Below are 14,397 nucleotides of genomic sequence, written 5' to 3' on the forward strand. Positions count from 1 at the left end.
AAGGACATGAAGGTAAGTAGGCCTATATAATTTTGGTTTTAATTTCTTCCCCAAAAGAATTACAAAAACAGAAGTTCACTTCAACGTTTGACTTATATTTCCTAAAAAAAAAGGCTTTAGTCGGGGAACATTTGTGAATTAATTTAATTGTTAGATGTTTTAATTTATTGCTAAGTGGATAGCTGTTCAGAAAAATAACAAAAGCGATATCGCCATCTATCGGATTGGGAGTGTCCACACATCGAGATGAGAGAGCAGCGCTGTCCATGGTGCTGAAACTGTCAAACATCTATTTCTTCCTTTGCCCTAATGCCCAATTACTTTCGCATATATGATCCACCATTACAAGGATGTTTTGAGTCCCTTTGAAAATGTAATGCAAGGAAAATGTGTGCTTTGTATTTTTAGATTTGGGGTATTAGATTTCGTGGGTAAATGATACTTTGGTCTGTACCACTGCAAGGGTATAAACAAACGTTTTCCACAAATAAAACTGATAAAAAGCATACACCGAACAAAGTTTTTTCAGAAAGGGTCGAATGTAAATTGAAAATATTTGCGGACAGAAATTTACCGAGCCAGTAAAGCATAAACCTTCTCCGGTCGTGTTCATACAACTTCAAGTTTTGCGGTCCCCTTTAAGGGAGCCATCGCAATATTACGCATCTGTTTCACCTCGTCTTCCCTCACGAGGCTCTCAAACAAACCTCACGCGCCAGAATCTCCTTGCATCATCACCCGCGCCGTCGACTCGCCCTCCCGAGCAGCGGTGCACCGCTGTGGCGGAGTCCTTGACGGGGACGAGCACCAGGGTAAACCACGACAAAACACTCATGAAGACAACTTGACTTTCGCCGGAAGGCGGCAACAAGGTGAGAAAAAAAGCTTTTGCATTGCAACGTTAAGTGCAAATCGCGGTGCATCTTTGTAGCGGAATATTCTCTCTGCATCTCCCGCGTGTAGGACACACCAAGGACTGTGACGCGCAAGGTACACAATCGATATGATATCTGAAGGGACCGAGCAAAACGATATCTTAAATTAGCACGTTTTATTGTGCTTATCGATAAGACCACCACACATCGTGGTTTTAGGCGTCTCGGTCTATTTGCGCAGAGCAGATGTTTTCCTACAGCGAGCATGCGTGTGTTTTGTTTTTGTTTTGCTCCTTCGTGTCATTTTAATCTATGGCTGAATGTTAATACAATAGCCATGAGAAACGACATTAATGTCTGATGTGCTTTTATCACTCCTCTGTGAGTCGTGACAGGGACAGTGTGGTTTGCGATGTACGGCCTAGGGTGCAGTATGACCTTGCATACTCATAGGACTCGCGGCTTGCATGTGAAGTGTGCGTAACGTAGCATTTGTTAGGGTGTAGAAAAAGCATAACCTTAACTCGTTATCACAACCAAGCAAATCTGCATTCAAGTAGGCTAATAGTAAAATAGGTAAAGGTGTAAATGTCAGGGTGGATCGATATGTATCTCGTTACTCTTTCTCCCTTTTTGTGACTCCCCAGAACTCTCAGTATTGTACATCAGACCTGCTGTTCGGCATGCTTGCCTTGTGGTTGTGTAATGCCGTCTGTCTCACAACATACACTCAAGCAGAAGGAACGCCAGTCACACCGCTTGTAGCTCACGTTCTAGAATAGTGGCTGAATTTTGTCGCCATGGCGACTCTTCCACATCCTCTCAGCATCCAGACCAATCTTCCCAAGCATTTCCTTACCACAGTGGTTTCACAATGTGCTTCGGATACAAAGTTCTTATATAATTTTATGGCCCGTATCTCTGTTGTTTCAACCATGACATTTATATTTATTCAAGATAAATATTCAAATATTCAAGATTTATTCATTGATGAAGTAAAGCCTTAGGGATGAGTTAATGAATGACTAGAATCACTTATCATCATTTAAAGCAGTAATAGATTTTAATAATCGTGTACACATTTTTCCTCATCTGTACATGTGCATTATACGTAGTTCAGATCTGTCCTCAGTTCCATCTGGAAGTTAAACGATGTAAGAGCACAAAACAAGCAAAACGTGCTGAGCCAAAGGATATGTTCTCAAGCGATTTCACCCTGGTGACCCTTGCAACTATAAAAATGTTTGCTGACAAATTTGATTATCAGTAGTGTAAATATATACTGTATATAAAAATTGACTTGATTGGGGTTTTATTTGTGATTGTAATTGTTTAATTAAGACATAGATCTCTAAGTGTAATGTGTGTCATAAAGATTGCATTTTCCCCATGTTCTGACTGCAGTCTTATACTGACAAACTTGTCCCATTTTTTATCTTAATCATAATTTAGTAATTACATTTATTAATACCTTATTCTTTTTAAGGCAAGTTAAACATTAAGAATCACAAATGTATTAAATATAAGAATTAATAGTCCGAGACTCTCTTACAGCACCCTAAAAAGGCATTTGGCACTATTTATAAATACAGATACAGTATATAACATTTTGCTCTCACAGTGGTTTGCTGTTTCATTTGCTGTACAGCTGTGCTTTATAGCGGTGGTTCTCAAACTTTTTTGTCGTAGTGCCCCCTTTGTGTAGTGTGCATGGCTTTGTGGTCCCCCAAATAGAGACATAATCCTAAACTTACTATTTTAATTAAACCAAAAACATATAGAAAAAAACATCAATTCATTTGGTTGGTGGTCTTATTTTTGGATGTTTAATTGCATAAAATATATGATACATTTCTATAATACATAAAATACCACCAAATCTGTGGCCCTCCTGGATCCATCTTGAGGCCCCCCAGGGGACCACGACCCCCAGTTTGAGAACCACTGCTTTATAGCATTTAGGAAACAAACTATTGCTAAACCATAGTAGAACTCCATTAGATCTTTTGCCAATTTAAGCTTTGCTATATTATCATAATGTGTTTTGAATAAGTCAGCCTGCAGTGTGTGTTATTTGACGTTTATGAGCAGTGACACCCCGTATAGCCTGAATGTGTTCTGTAAGAGAGAAGTGTTGGGTCATATAATCTCCAACTATCTGTACAGCTCCCTTCTACAGGACCTCTTGTACCCTGACAGAAAGTCATGCAGGGCTGATCGCGCTTCTGTAGAAGCATGACAGCAGGTTTTTGGTGGTGAAACAATTTAAATTTAAAGGAGCCGTGACATGCTTTTTTGTTTAGTTTATTATAATTTACCAAAAACAGGACAAAGCTATATCAGTAATATAAGCAACGCTTTCGTTTTTCCATTTATCTGTTCAATGTCATACTATTATTCTGCACTTCTGTATCACCGCAGTTTTCAGACATATAGTGTTTTTTCAGGTGTAGCAGCAGTGCCGCATGACTCACGCTATCCAGCTACTAACTCAGCAAAATGAGTTCGGTTCTCATGCACCCCCACTAACTCCATCTTACTATGGTCTGGATAAAAAGATTTCACCCCAAGCTCATACTTCACTGAAATAATCATAGCTTTGTTGTTTGAAAGGCTAGTTGTCTTAACCTGGGATAAGAGAGTGTATTTTAACATTTATTTAACTAATAGTAATAAAGGATAAAATAATTGCTTATTTTGGGTAACAAAGGGTAGCATATGCTTTATATTAGAGTGCCAATTCCTGTTTAATTATTTAGATCATTAATCCCTTCTTTCCCTCACCATGTGTCTCAAAATGCCCACTGTAGCAGTAATTACAATCATAGTCTTTATTATTTCCTTCTATCAATATAAATAGTGTAGCTGAACCAGGAATGGAAATGTAAGAGAACATATAGAAATGATCTGGGATAGCTGAATACATCGTAGGTGAGCAGTCTTAAAGTTTTTTTATTGTCTGTTGTCTGGCTTTGGACCAGTGTAAAGTCAGATAGCAGTCAGTTTGTGTCAGCACAACGTTAAATATATTACAGCTAAAGGCACTGTGCTGTTGCCAGATCTGCTCAGTGTGGAGAGGTCAGATAGATTAGATAAGACAGAGATTTTTATGTTTCCTTTCTACTCTGATTTGACAGCTTGATCTGTCACACTTTAGAAATAAAAACCTGGCAATGTTTGGAAGAAGAATTGAACAAAAATCCTTTTGTGTTGGTTCATGGAACAATATGAGAATGATAAACTTATGACATCATTTTTTAACGGCATTAAATTGAATTATAACTTTGGTTATTCGGTATGTATGACACTGCAGTTATACGTATGAAAGAGATATATGGACATGCATTTCCTCTTGTGAAACAGACTGACATTTGTTTTGTACTGTATTCAGGCTGACAGCAGCTGGGCTTTTCAAGCTGTGTTGAGAAGGGGGAAGAGAGAGACAGATCCAGCCGAAGAAGGAGAATAAAGGCTGACGGATACTGACTCCATGTCTTCGCCTTCAAGTAAAAGATCTGGTTCTGGATCACGCAAGTAAGACACTCGTCTTTTGTTCCTTGATGAAAACAGATGTTCTTTTAAGCTGTCAGCTGTGCCGGCGCGGTAATATCTAACCCTTCTAACTTCTGTTAAACTGATCTTTGCTTCTGCTCACTGACCTTATGAGCTCCAAGTGCTTTGATAATCCTAACACTCTCTCTCTATTCTGCTCTCATCATTACTGCATCAGCTCTTTAGCGCTTTCAATTTGTCTATTTCAAGAGTTGTTTCACCCTTCAGCTGCCAGGTTGTGTAAAACTGCTGATGGCTTGTTCGAAAGCTATTCAAGCATATTCTGTACAAGGATATTAAGCAGCAGTATTGTGCTCTAGAACAGGGGATTTTTGAAACTGGGGTCTGGGGACCCAAGGGTATTTTAGTTTACTATAATTAAAACATAAAATATTGGCCTAAAAATGATTGGAAAAACCTAAACTAAATGAAAACCTGAAATGTTGCCTCAGAAATAAACGGAAAGAAGTTTAAAGCACTACAATTATAATAATAAACAAAAACAAATTAATCTTATATTGCAACAATAAAAATAAAGAAATAAAATATTAAGTGACAAAAGCATACGCCAAAATGGTTAAAACTTTAACTAAAATTAACATAAAAACAAAAAATCTAAAAATAAGATATTAATTAAATTAAATATTAAGATATTAATAAAACTAAAAACAAAACTATAATAACTCCACGGGGACAGCCAGGGGGCTTCCAGAAGCTTTTAAGGGGTCCCCAGAAAATGTCAGCGAAAATTATTTTTTTCATAACTCTAATTATAGTCAATTATTTAATATGTTGTCTTTATAGTCACACTTATTATTTATCTAATTATTATATTCGGAACCACTTTATACCAAAAATACAGTATATTAAAGGGGTCATATGGCGCAAATATGTGTTTTTCTGTGTCTTTGGTGTGTTATAAGTTATGTAGTAACCATGCATGTATTAGACACGTAAAATTGCAAAAATTAAAGTGTCGGAAAAACAGATGCATTCTATCTAAAAGCGAATGCTCACCCAGACCTGCCTGAAACGCCTCGTGTAACCACACCCCCACAAATCTACATCAGTTCGTGGTATGATTTGACTAAGACCGCCCAAATGTATAAGGTAAGGTGCAATTGCTTTGGAACCTGATGTTCCAAATATGGTAAGAGGCGTTACATTTCCATCACACGCTTGCAGTATTCCACCAATCACTACGCACTGGTTAACTGGCCAATCATAGCACACCTCGCTTTTCAGAGCGATGAGCTTTGTTAAAAATCTGCGTGTTTCAGAGAGGCGGGGCTAAGAGGAGATACAAACATGCACGGTATGTGGAAAATACAGCGTTTTTATAACCTTAAATCGTGTATACACATTGCATTACATCTAAAACAAACAATAATATTCGTTTTAGCCGTGTCATATCACCCCTTCAAGATGGAAATTTATTTTAGGAAGGGGGGCCTTTACAAAAGGTTCATCGTTTTTGGGGTCCCTGGCATCGTAAAGTTTGAAAACCCCTGTTCTAGAATAAAGAAGAACCACAAAACCACAAATTGAAGACTTGAAAATATTAATTATCACAGTGAAATAGTTACATGAAGAAGATGACTATTTGTGTCGTAGTTTACAATACCAGGGCAAGGATTAGATTCTTTCTGTTGAGGAAGGATGAAATGTTTTGCACAGAATTCGACTGACTGACTGTGCTTTAGTTGTGCATGTTAGCAATGTCAGTACAGTACATATAGTGGCAGTAAGCAGTAATAGTGATAATACAGTAGAGCCCAGCTCTGTGCCTCTGTCTCATCTCTCTTTCCTCAGATTCAACCTGCTGAGGGCCCTACAGCCTAAGCAACGCTTTCAGCAAATGCTGTCGTCTCCCACTGCGTCCCCCGCGTGAGACTCTGATTAAGTATCGTACTGTATGGCATGACTGTAGAAAAACGACTGCCACGCTACATATTCCCACTCAGACTCAATGCAGAACCACGTCATCTGCTACCCCTGGTGCTTATGTCCAAAACCTAATAGGCCAGGTTTTTGACAAAGTGCTAATAGATGGGAATCCGATACGAATTCTGTGTATATGAGTGTGTATGACATTAAAGGTCTGTTTCTATGGTGATGCAGTGCACATAATATAGCACATCATTCACTACACTGCATTACCTTAGTTCATCTCACTAGACTCATGATGGACATACCTGGACAAACCTGCACCGGCTGCTCTTTCCCTCTCCTTTCCTTGCTATCAGTATTCATAGCAGAGTGTCGTTTTATTTTCTCTCTCCTCAAGCACGCTTTGATGTTCGGCTGCTTTTTTTCCCCTCTGCTTTGCTCTCACCTTAACCATGATCTTGGCTTGCTTTCATGGTTAGGTCCAGCAAACCTCTTTCAGCCCACCAATGGTGATTCTGGTGGACAGACGATAAGGTTGCTTGTCTCTTTAAATGTGCTGTTTTTATGTAATTATGTTATTTCAAGATGATTAAAGGGGTAATATGGCGCGAATGCGTGTCTTTGGTGTGTTATAAGTTGCCCATGCATGTATTAGACATGTAAAATTGCAAAAATGAAAGTGTGGGAACAAAAGATGCATTCTATCTAAAAGCGAATGCTCACCCAGACCTGCCTGAAACGCCTCGTGTAACCACACCCCCATATGATTTGGTATGGTATCATACCATATGGTATGATTTGACTAAGACCGCCCAAATGTATATGCAAGTAAGGTGGGCGTACCTGTCAGTACAATTGCTCTTGAACCTGATGTTCCAAATATGGTAAGAGGCGTTACATTTCCATCACAAACAGGTTTGAAGTGCAAGAGGTTGAGTAAATGAAGACAGAATTTTAATTTTGATGTAAACTATTCCTTTAACTAATGCATTTAAACCTTTACACTATATTGTTGCTGACTGTATGATCTGTCTGTTTGATACTGCTTTGAGATTTGTAAAGCTTTTAAAGCATTCCATCGTGCTTGTAACCCTTGCCTCAAGCGCACTGCTCTGCACCGCCTGAAAAGAAAAAGCTTTCAGTCGGCACTGCTAACTCCAGATTTAATTTTCCCAAGAGATAATGTTTCTGCGAGATTCAAGAGTCATTATCCTCTGAGCTATGCTATGATACATTACTAGAATTTAACAGTTGATTGCTCGCTGCTTTGTTTTATTGTTTTAAATTTGGGAAGGCGGTGTGAGGCCTGTATAGTTTCCTGAATAACACAGCATGAGTCAGTTCAGGAGAAGGCTATATTTAGTACTTCTTTCCTTTATTAAAGACATTTACTAGCTAAGTAATTTACTAAGTAATTTTTCCTTCTATGGTAGTCAGTGGGGTCCAAGATCTGTTTGGTTATAAGCATTCTTCCAAATATCTTTCTCTGTGTTCATCAGAACAAAGAAATTTATATACAGATTTGGAACAACTCAAAGTTGAGTAAATGACGACAGCATTTTCATTTTTGGGTGAACTGTTCCTTTAAAGAAAAAGTGTAATAGTATCTGATAAGCCTTTGCATAGTATATCCAGCAATCATACGTCTCTATTTCTTGCTATGGCAAAGCAGCTCTAATCCTACCCAGCCACGTTTCTCACATACAGGATTCATTAGTATTCTGCTCTTTAGCTCTTTTTCTTTTTCTCAGATATTATGTTAAATATTCTAGAAAGGTCAGGTCATAATGAAGTGAGGTTCAACTCATAACAAATTTGAATTGCTGTAAATGCACTTGAGAATAGCTTAACCCAGTTGTGCTCATATTTGGAAGCTTGCAAAGTGAAATAGTTTTAAAGGGATAGTTCATCCAAAAATGAAAATTCAGTCATCATTTACTCACCCTCTTGTCATTTTAAACTTGTATGACTTTCTTCTGCAAAAACAAAAGAAGGTATTTTGAAGAATGTTGGTAACCGAACAATGGCAGAACCCATTCACTTGCTTTGGTTTTGTGTCCGTACAATAGAAGTGAATGGGTTTCATCGTTTTTTGGTTAACAACATTCTTCAAAATATCTTCTTTGTGAACAGGTTTGAAATGACAAGAGGGTGAGTGAAAGATGACAGAATTTTCATTTTTGGGTGAACTATCCCTTTAAGTGCAGGTCATCAGGTTGTGAAGGTGGAATGTAAGCGTGCTGCCCTGTGTAATGATTCGTTCTTGTTTGTGGGTCAGTTTTGACTATTGCAGGTTTATAGAGCTAGACTACACACCCATGGAGTCAGGCATTATGGTCTCTATGAGACAGAGCAGAGGATTTCTCACACCAAAGTCCCCGGAACGTCACTGTCGGTCAGCGTTGCATCATATCTCAATTCTGGCTTCTTTCTTTGTGTTTGCAATCTTCATTTTACTTCAGTCACTTTTTTTGTTGTCTGTGTGGCATTGTTTTGGGAATGTTTGTAAGCTCTTCAACCACACTACACTGTCCCTATAAAATTATATTTTATCGGGGTTGAAAGCTTGAAAGTGCGTGTCAAAAGGGTTAGCCTGATGATGTCATATCTATGGTGTGTAAAGTGAATATTTATACATCATAATGGCTTTAGCACTGCTGTTTTGGCTTACCTTGCTACCTCATAAAGGGTCTGCTCATGTTGTGTCACAGTTTGTGCAGTTTTTTTACAGTTTGAAGTGACCTGGGTGTCATTGTCCTGTAAACTTATTTTTTGTATGAATAAATATTGTATAAATTCTCCATCCCCCTAGAGATAGTTGCATGCTAGTCATTTTAGATGGGCATGTTTTGTATTTCGTGTTATTGTACTTTTGGTCCATTCTTTTTGTTGTGCTTTTGAGTATGTCTTTGATTTGTACCCCATCCTGCTTTCAGCGGTTTCGAAGACGACACAGTGACATTGCGATTCTCTTATTTTACAGACGCAGCCCAGCACCCGTCAGTAACCGTGATCCTTATGGAAACGCCTCTGTCAGCAGTAGTAGTAATTCAGGGTCATGCAAGGGCAGCGATGGAAGCCCGACCCATAGGTGAGACACGGAGAGCAATGGTTTTCTACTTTGCACATACAGTATACAGTTTGTTTTGTATGACTTCCCACTTCTCTATTTCAGGCGTCACTTAAAATACACCTCCTGCAATGATAACCATGGTATCCGACCCCCTCCACCTGAGCAATACCTAACCCCTCTACAGCAGAAAGAAGTATGCATCAGACACCTGAGAGCACGACTCAAAGAAACCGTCGAGAGACTGCAGAACAGGTAAGGCATGCAGCGATTTCAAATGCGTTGCTCATAGTATGAGGCTTTCATGATCTTATGAGTCTGTGATGCAGTTGGTCTTATCTTGTAATTTTTTGCTTGTTTTCCTCTCATGCAGCTGAATTCATGTAATGTTCCATCTGACTTCTTCTCTTTCTCTCCCACTTCCTTTCCCCCTCCTTTAGGGACACTGAGATCGATGCGTTGCGTACCCAGCTGTCCCGTATGCAGGAGGACTGGATTGAGGAGGAGTGCCACCGTGTGGAGGCTCAGCTGGCTTTGAAAGAGGCTCGCAGGGAGATCCAGCAGCTCAAACAAGTCGTCGACGTCGTCCGATCCAGTCTGGGAGACACCGACACGGGTGTGCAGAAGTGCTTCCAAGACATAAACCTTCAGAACCACAAGCTGGAGAATTTATTGCAGAGCATGGAGCTGGCTCAGATTGGGACCGCCAAAGTGGGTGGAGGAGTGGTGGGGGCAGGGCTGGAGGTCAGCGAGTGTCTGGCGGAGTCGTCCGAAGGCTCCCCGGTTCACTCGCTAACCCGCAGCTCTACCTACACCAAGGTAAGCGACCAAGGTGGTCCGGAACGTTGCGGTAACGAAACCGAATGCGACGTTCCATGTTTGTCAGGTGAGGGCACGCAGGACAGCGGGTTTGTGTGCTGCGGAGAGAGTGGAAGAGGAGCCAGCAAGGCAGACCTGCTCCTGGAGGCTGCTTTTCTGTCTCAAGAGACAGCCTCGCTGCTCAATGCGTACTCCCGCCTGCCACACTCCTCCACTTATGAGGGACTGTGCAACAGTGAATCCAGAACAGTGCCACTCCGTTGCGGCGAGATGGGTACTGGGGCCAGCGTCAGTTTAAGTCATCCCTGTCTATCCCATCATCACCTATACCTTCACCATCTGAGAGAGCAAGCTATTCAAACCGATTACGACCACGCCCCCAACTCCGCCCCTGCCCATGGACCCTATACATCGTTTAATTCTGATCTGGACACTATTGCCGAGCGCACCTTCCGTTCTCAGGCCTGCAGTCCGACCTCTACCTGGATGTCTGATGAGGGAGATGATCTGGAGTCGGTAGCCACAGAATCAGCAGTTACGACAACGGTTGCCACAGCGTCAATCCTCATGGACAGTGTTTCCATATCTGCTCTAGCGCCGGAGCATACTGTGCAATCTGACTTTGAATCTGTGGCACTGAATGCAACAGTACACTCTGTCACAGACTCAAAGCCCCGTCCAGATGTGCCAGTTTTAACAACAGATCTGACTCCACCTAATTCTCTATCCCAAGTAAGCAACTCTGTTCCGCTTGAGCCTACCAGAGACCCTTTGCCAAGTCCCGGCCACTCTCCTTATTCTAAGCAGCCGTTAGTTGAAAAAGAAGAGGAGACCCTCCCACAAACCACCCAGCCTCGAAGCACACTCTCAGATGCTGGGGTTGCAGGAGATCACGTTATAAACATACATCCAGAAGACGAAGAAGTGGATGAGAGTGCTGCCGACAATGATTCCAATTTGTCCAGCTGTGGGTTACCAGTAAAGAACTACTGGAGCCGTCATTTCCTAGTGGATTTGCTCGCGGTGGTTGTGCCAGTGGTGCCCACAGTGGCCTGGTTGTGCCGGGGTACGTACCGTGACGGTCAGCCGATGTATCATATTGGTTCCCTGCTGCGTGGTTGCTGCACCGTGGCCCTTCATTCTCTACGTCGAGGGGGAGGTCTTCGCCACTACCCTGCAGGAGGAGGGGGTCCAGGGGGTATGAATATATGAGACAAACTTTACACTTTTGGGAAGCCACTGAAGGCACTGTTACTCTGTGAGATGTGCACGTGGAAGGCGGTAGAAAGAATTAAGGCAGACCCAATGAAAGGGCAGTTTCTGGACACAGGACCTCGGTGCTGTCATAAGTGCAGTTTCTTGGCGCTGTGTTGATCTATACACTTCTCCAGAGCCTAATGAATGGAACGGGGAAGGGGACTCGGTAGCATTTATTTACAACTACAAAATGCTCTTCTTTGAGACTTTCTCTAAAATTACTACCCAGAGGCTATGTATTTGGAATGATGGACTGAGACACAATGAAAGATACCTTCTAAAATGATTGTATTACCCTTGTTACAAGTGAACGGCCACAATGTAATAGGAGGGTTCTGTCTTTTGAATTTCCCTCACTGGGGAGGGTGTGTCTACCGTATGTAATACATCTGAGTGAGTGTTTGTGTTGTGTCCATGTACAGTGCAGCCAAAGTACCCAGATAACTAATAGCCATCATTGTCGTAGCTGTCAGTGAATTGGTAGCTCTCCCATTCCTTACGCCTGTGTGACACTGAGCAGTCGTTCTTCTCCTTGAGGAGACAGACATGCCCCTGCTGAGCTATTTCTATGCTTTGCATATACCACTAGTGTCCTAGATAAACATAGTCCATCTGGAATTTTTGTGAGAAAATGTACTTTAGGCTGAAATCAGTCGTGGGAAATTGCAAGATGGTAAACCTGATTTCGTAGAGTTCCAAATGTTCTTGGGTCAGGATCCTTGTTGGTCATGGAACAAATTTTTCTGGTTGGGTTGTAGACCATCTCTATTATTTAAGAGGTAGATATTGGGTTATTTCTCTGACAGCAGTATCGTTCCAGGACGAACAACATATGTTTACCCAGGAATGTTCCTCACGCGGCAAAATCAGGTCTTGCGAAGATGAATAATTTAGAAATGTTCTGTACAGCTAAATCATATATTTATGAAAGTGGATAAAGCATATTAAGTAATAATATTATTAGTAAGAATGATACAGCGTTTAGACAATGATCAGAGTTAAAAGACTGTAACAGGCGGAGATGTTTTGTCACCAGAAATGAGTTACATGTTGTTTCCCTTGTTGATGTGCTGTAAATGTCTGATTTCACTGTGGATCGTTTATCAGGATTTTCTAGCCATCTAGAAATACAGTCGTAGCCAGTGTTTGGTAGAACAAAAACTCAATTTAGGAAGTAAAAATGTTTTGGTTGTATAATGAGGCATTTAAGTATAGTTTTGCATTACAGCAGTGGATCTCAAACTTTTTGACTTTAAGGTCCTCCCACAATATTTGAATGTTCTAGAGCTTTGCATTACTTTTGTTATAAAAAATAACTAAACACTAAGAAATATCTTGATAGTTGTTTTAGCTTCATTTAAATATTTTCCAGTCATCCTGAGGCCCCCTGGTTAAGAAACACTGCATTACAACCTGTGCTCGCTTTTTTATGCTAATGATTTAAGTACTAATAGTGTTGGGTTGAATTGAATTAGAACCACAATAACATTTATTTTATATGAAATGGCATGAATCACAAAGGCTTAATATTGAAACGCAATTCCAGCTTCCTGCATTTGGCTACAACTGTATGTTCCTGATGATGTTTATACAAGTCAACATTAAGGAGACGGGTGGCATTTATTGACATGTCAATTGCACTATAAATCACTTTATAAGCATTTACTTGAAGTATACTTGAGTGTGTATTTCTGTGTATCCAAAGGCAAACGTATACATGTGATTGTGATTGTGGTTCAGGGTTATAGATTTCACAGACATCATTTTAAAGAATCAACACTGAGTTACAAATACACGTTAGATCATTGACAGTCCGGTTGGCAGGAACATTGTGCAATCCGATTAACCTTGATTGTTTTATGAGGACACATCCAGTTGGTTTTCTGTGTTGTCTTATTTTCATTCCCTTTAAATCGTGAATAGCCACTGCCTTTCACTCTACCTCCTCCCTCTATCATTGTGAAGTCTATGTAGTGATGAAGTCTTTTATTGATGTCTTCAAAAATATTTTCTTGTCCTAATAATTTGCTGCTTTCTGTAGTATAAACAGAATGTGTTCGGCATGTCAGTAGGGTTTTCCGGTGTGTTTTCTTTCAACGGCTTGACAATCTTTATTTGCGCTTTATGTGGTGCCAAGTGTTTAAGTCTCTGCCCTAACTCAGCACTTTTTAAAATAACTTTACAATAAATGGAAAAATAAAGATGTATATGTTCCTAACGGCTATTTTTAAATTGACCTGTGTTTGTTGAAACTGAATCTGTGGCTTGCAAATAGTTTGTTCTGTCTTCTGGCCCATCAGAATGTCTTTACGGTTAAAAAGAGATTGTAATTGTAGTTCTTGAATCCTCCAAGTGACTCTGCTAGAGAGTTTTACCAAAAAGTGTATACATGTTGAAGAGACACATAAGGCCTTGATAGGATTTTCTTGAATTTCTTGAAGCCATATTACATGTGTTGGCCCTATATGCTGGTAAATATGAGTAATAATATTTCTACGTAATGTTATATAGTTATTTTAGTAATTTACTTTTAATCAGCACTCGGTACTCATCTTTTGGCAGAGAGGGGACCTGTGTGTGTGTGTACGCGTGTGTCTATTAAAAATATGAAATGTATAACTGGATTAATGTTGACGCATAATTTTGTTTAAAGTAAGACCACTTCAGTTCAGTTGTCAGTTATTAGGATTGTATGACAGTGTGCCTATAAGAGCCGATTTCACGGGGTGAATTATTTAAGTAATGTTTTCTTAGGTTGTAGTTTAAACATTTAAATTTTTTCAATTGGAACTTCAGTTTCTTTGTATTGTCTGTCAGTATCAGCACTCTAGGTAAAAGCAAGTGTGTAAATGTATCAGTGTCTATTTTTTGTGTAGAATAATATTTTAATGGTAGTAATAATGTGTACAGACATCAATGCAGCACCTCTCCTGA

The 14,397-nt window shown here is 40.1% G+C and overlaps 1 protein-coding gene across 4 annotated transcripts; it reads left to right on the forward strand.

Annotated features, from left to right (window-relative positions):
• Nucleotides 1-651: 651 nt before the first annotated feature.
• On the forward strand, nucleotides 652-11,958 carry snphb (syntaphilin b). Of its 4 annotated transcripts, XM_057319848.1 has the most exons (7): nucleotides 652-872; nucleotides 4,267-4,409; nucleotides 6,240-6,314; nucleotides 8,596-8,712; nucleotides 9,301-9,408; nucleotides 9,493-9,642; nucleotides 9,828-11,958. In XM_057319848.1, the coding sequence occupies exons 2-7, from the start codon at nucleotides 4,366-4,368 to the stop codon at nucleotides 11,416-11,418; spliced, it is 2,085 nt and encodes a 694-aa protein (XP_057175831.1). In that variant the 5' UTR covers nucleotides 652-872; nucleotides 4,267-4,365; the 3' UTR covers nucleotides 11,419-11,958. The 4 variants fall into 4 exon arrangements, with proteins under 4 accessions (XP_057175831.1, XP_057175833.1, XP_057175832.1 ...); XM_057319850.1 differs by lacking the exon at nucleotides 8,596-8,712 and having other exon boundaries at nucleotides 653-872; XM_057319849.1 differs by lacking the exon at nucleotides 6,240-6,314 and having other exon boundaries at nucleotides 654-872.
• Nucleotides 11,959-14,397: the final 2,439 nt, after the last annotated feature.

Source organism: Triplophysa rosa, linkage group LG21, assembly GCF_024868665.1.
Source record: "Triplophysa rosa linkage group LG21, Trosa_1v2, whole genome shotgun sequence".
In the NCBI taxonomy this organism is placed as follows: Eukaryota; Metazoa; Chordata; class Actinopteri; order Cypriniformes; family Nemacheilidae; genus Triplophysa; species Triplophysa rosa.

What these genes read in the sequence shown, in the direction of transcription:
- snphb (XM_057319848.1), top strand. Translation starts at nt 4,366, where the DNA reads ATGTCTTCGCCTTCAAGTAAAAGATCTGGTTCTGGATCACGCAA. An exon ending in TCCCCGGAACGTCACTGTCG is followed by an intron (nt 8,713 to 9,300) that starts GTCAGCGTTGCA and finishes CTTATTTTACAG; the next exon opens with ACGCAGCCCAGCACCCGTCA. An exon ending in GATGGAAGCCCGACCCATAG is followed by an intron (nt 9,409 to 9,492) that starts GTGAGACACGGA and finishes TCTCTATTTCAG; the next exon opens with GCGTCACTTAAAATACACCT.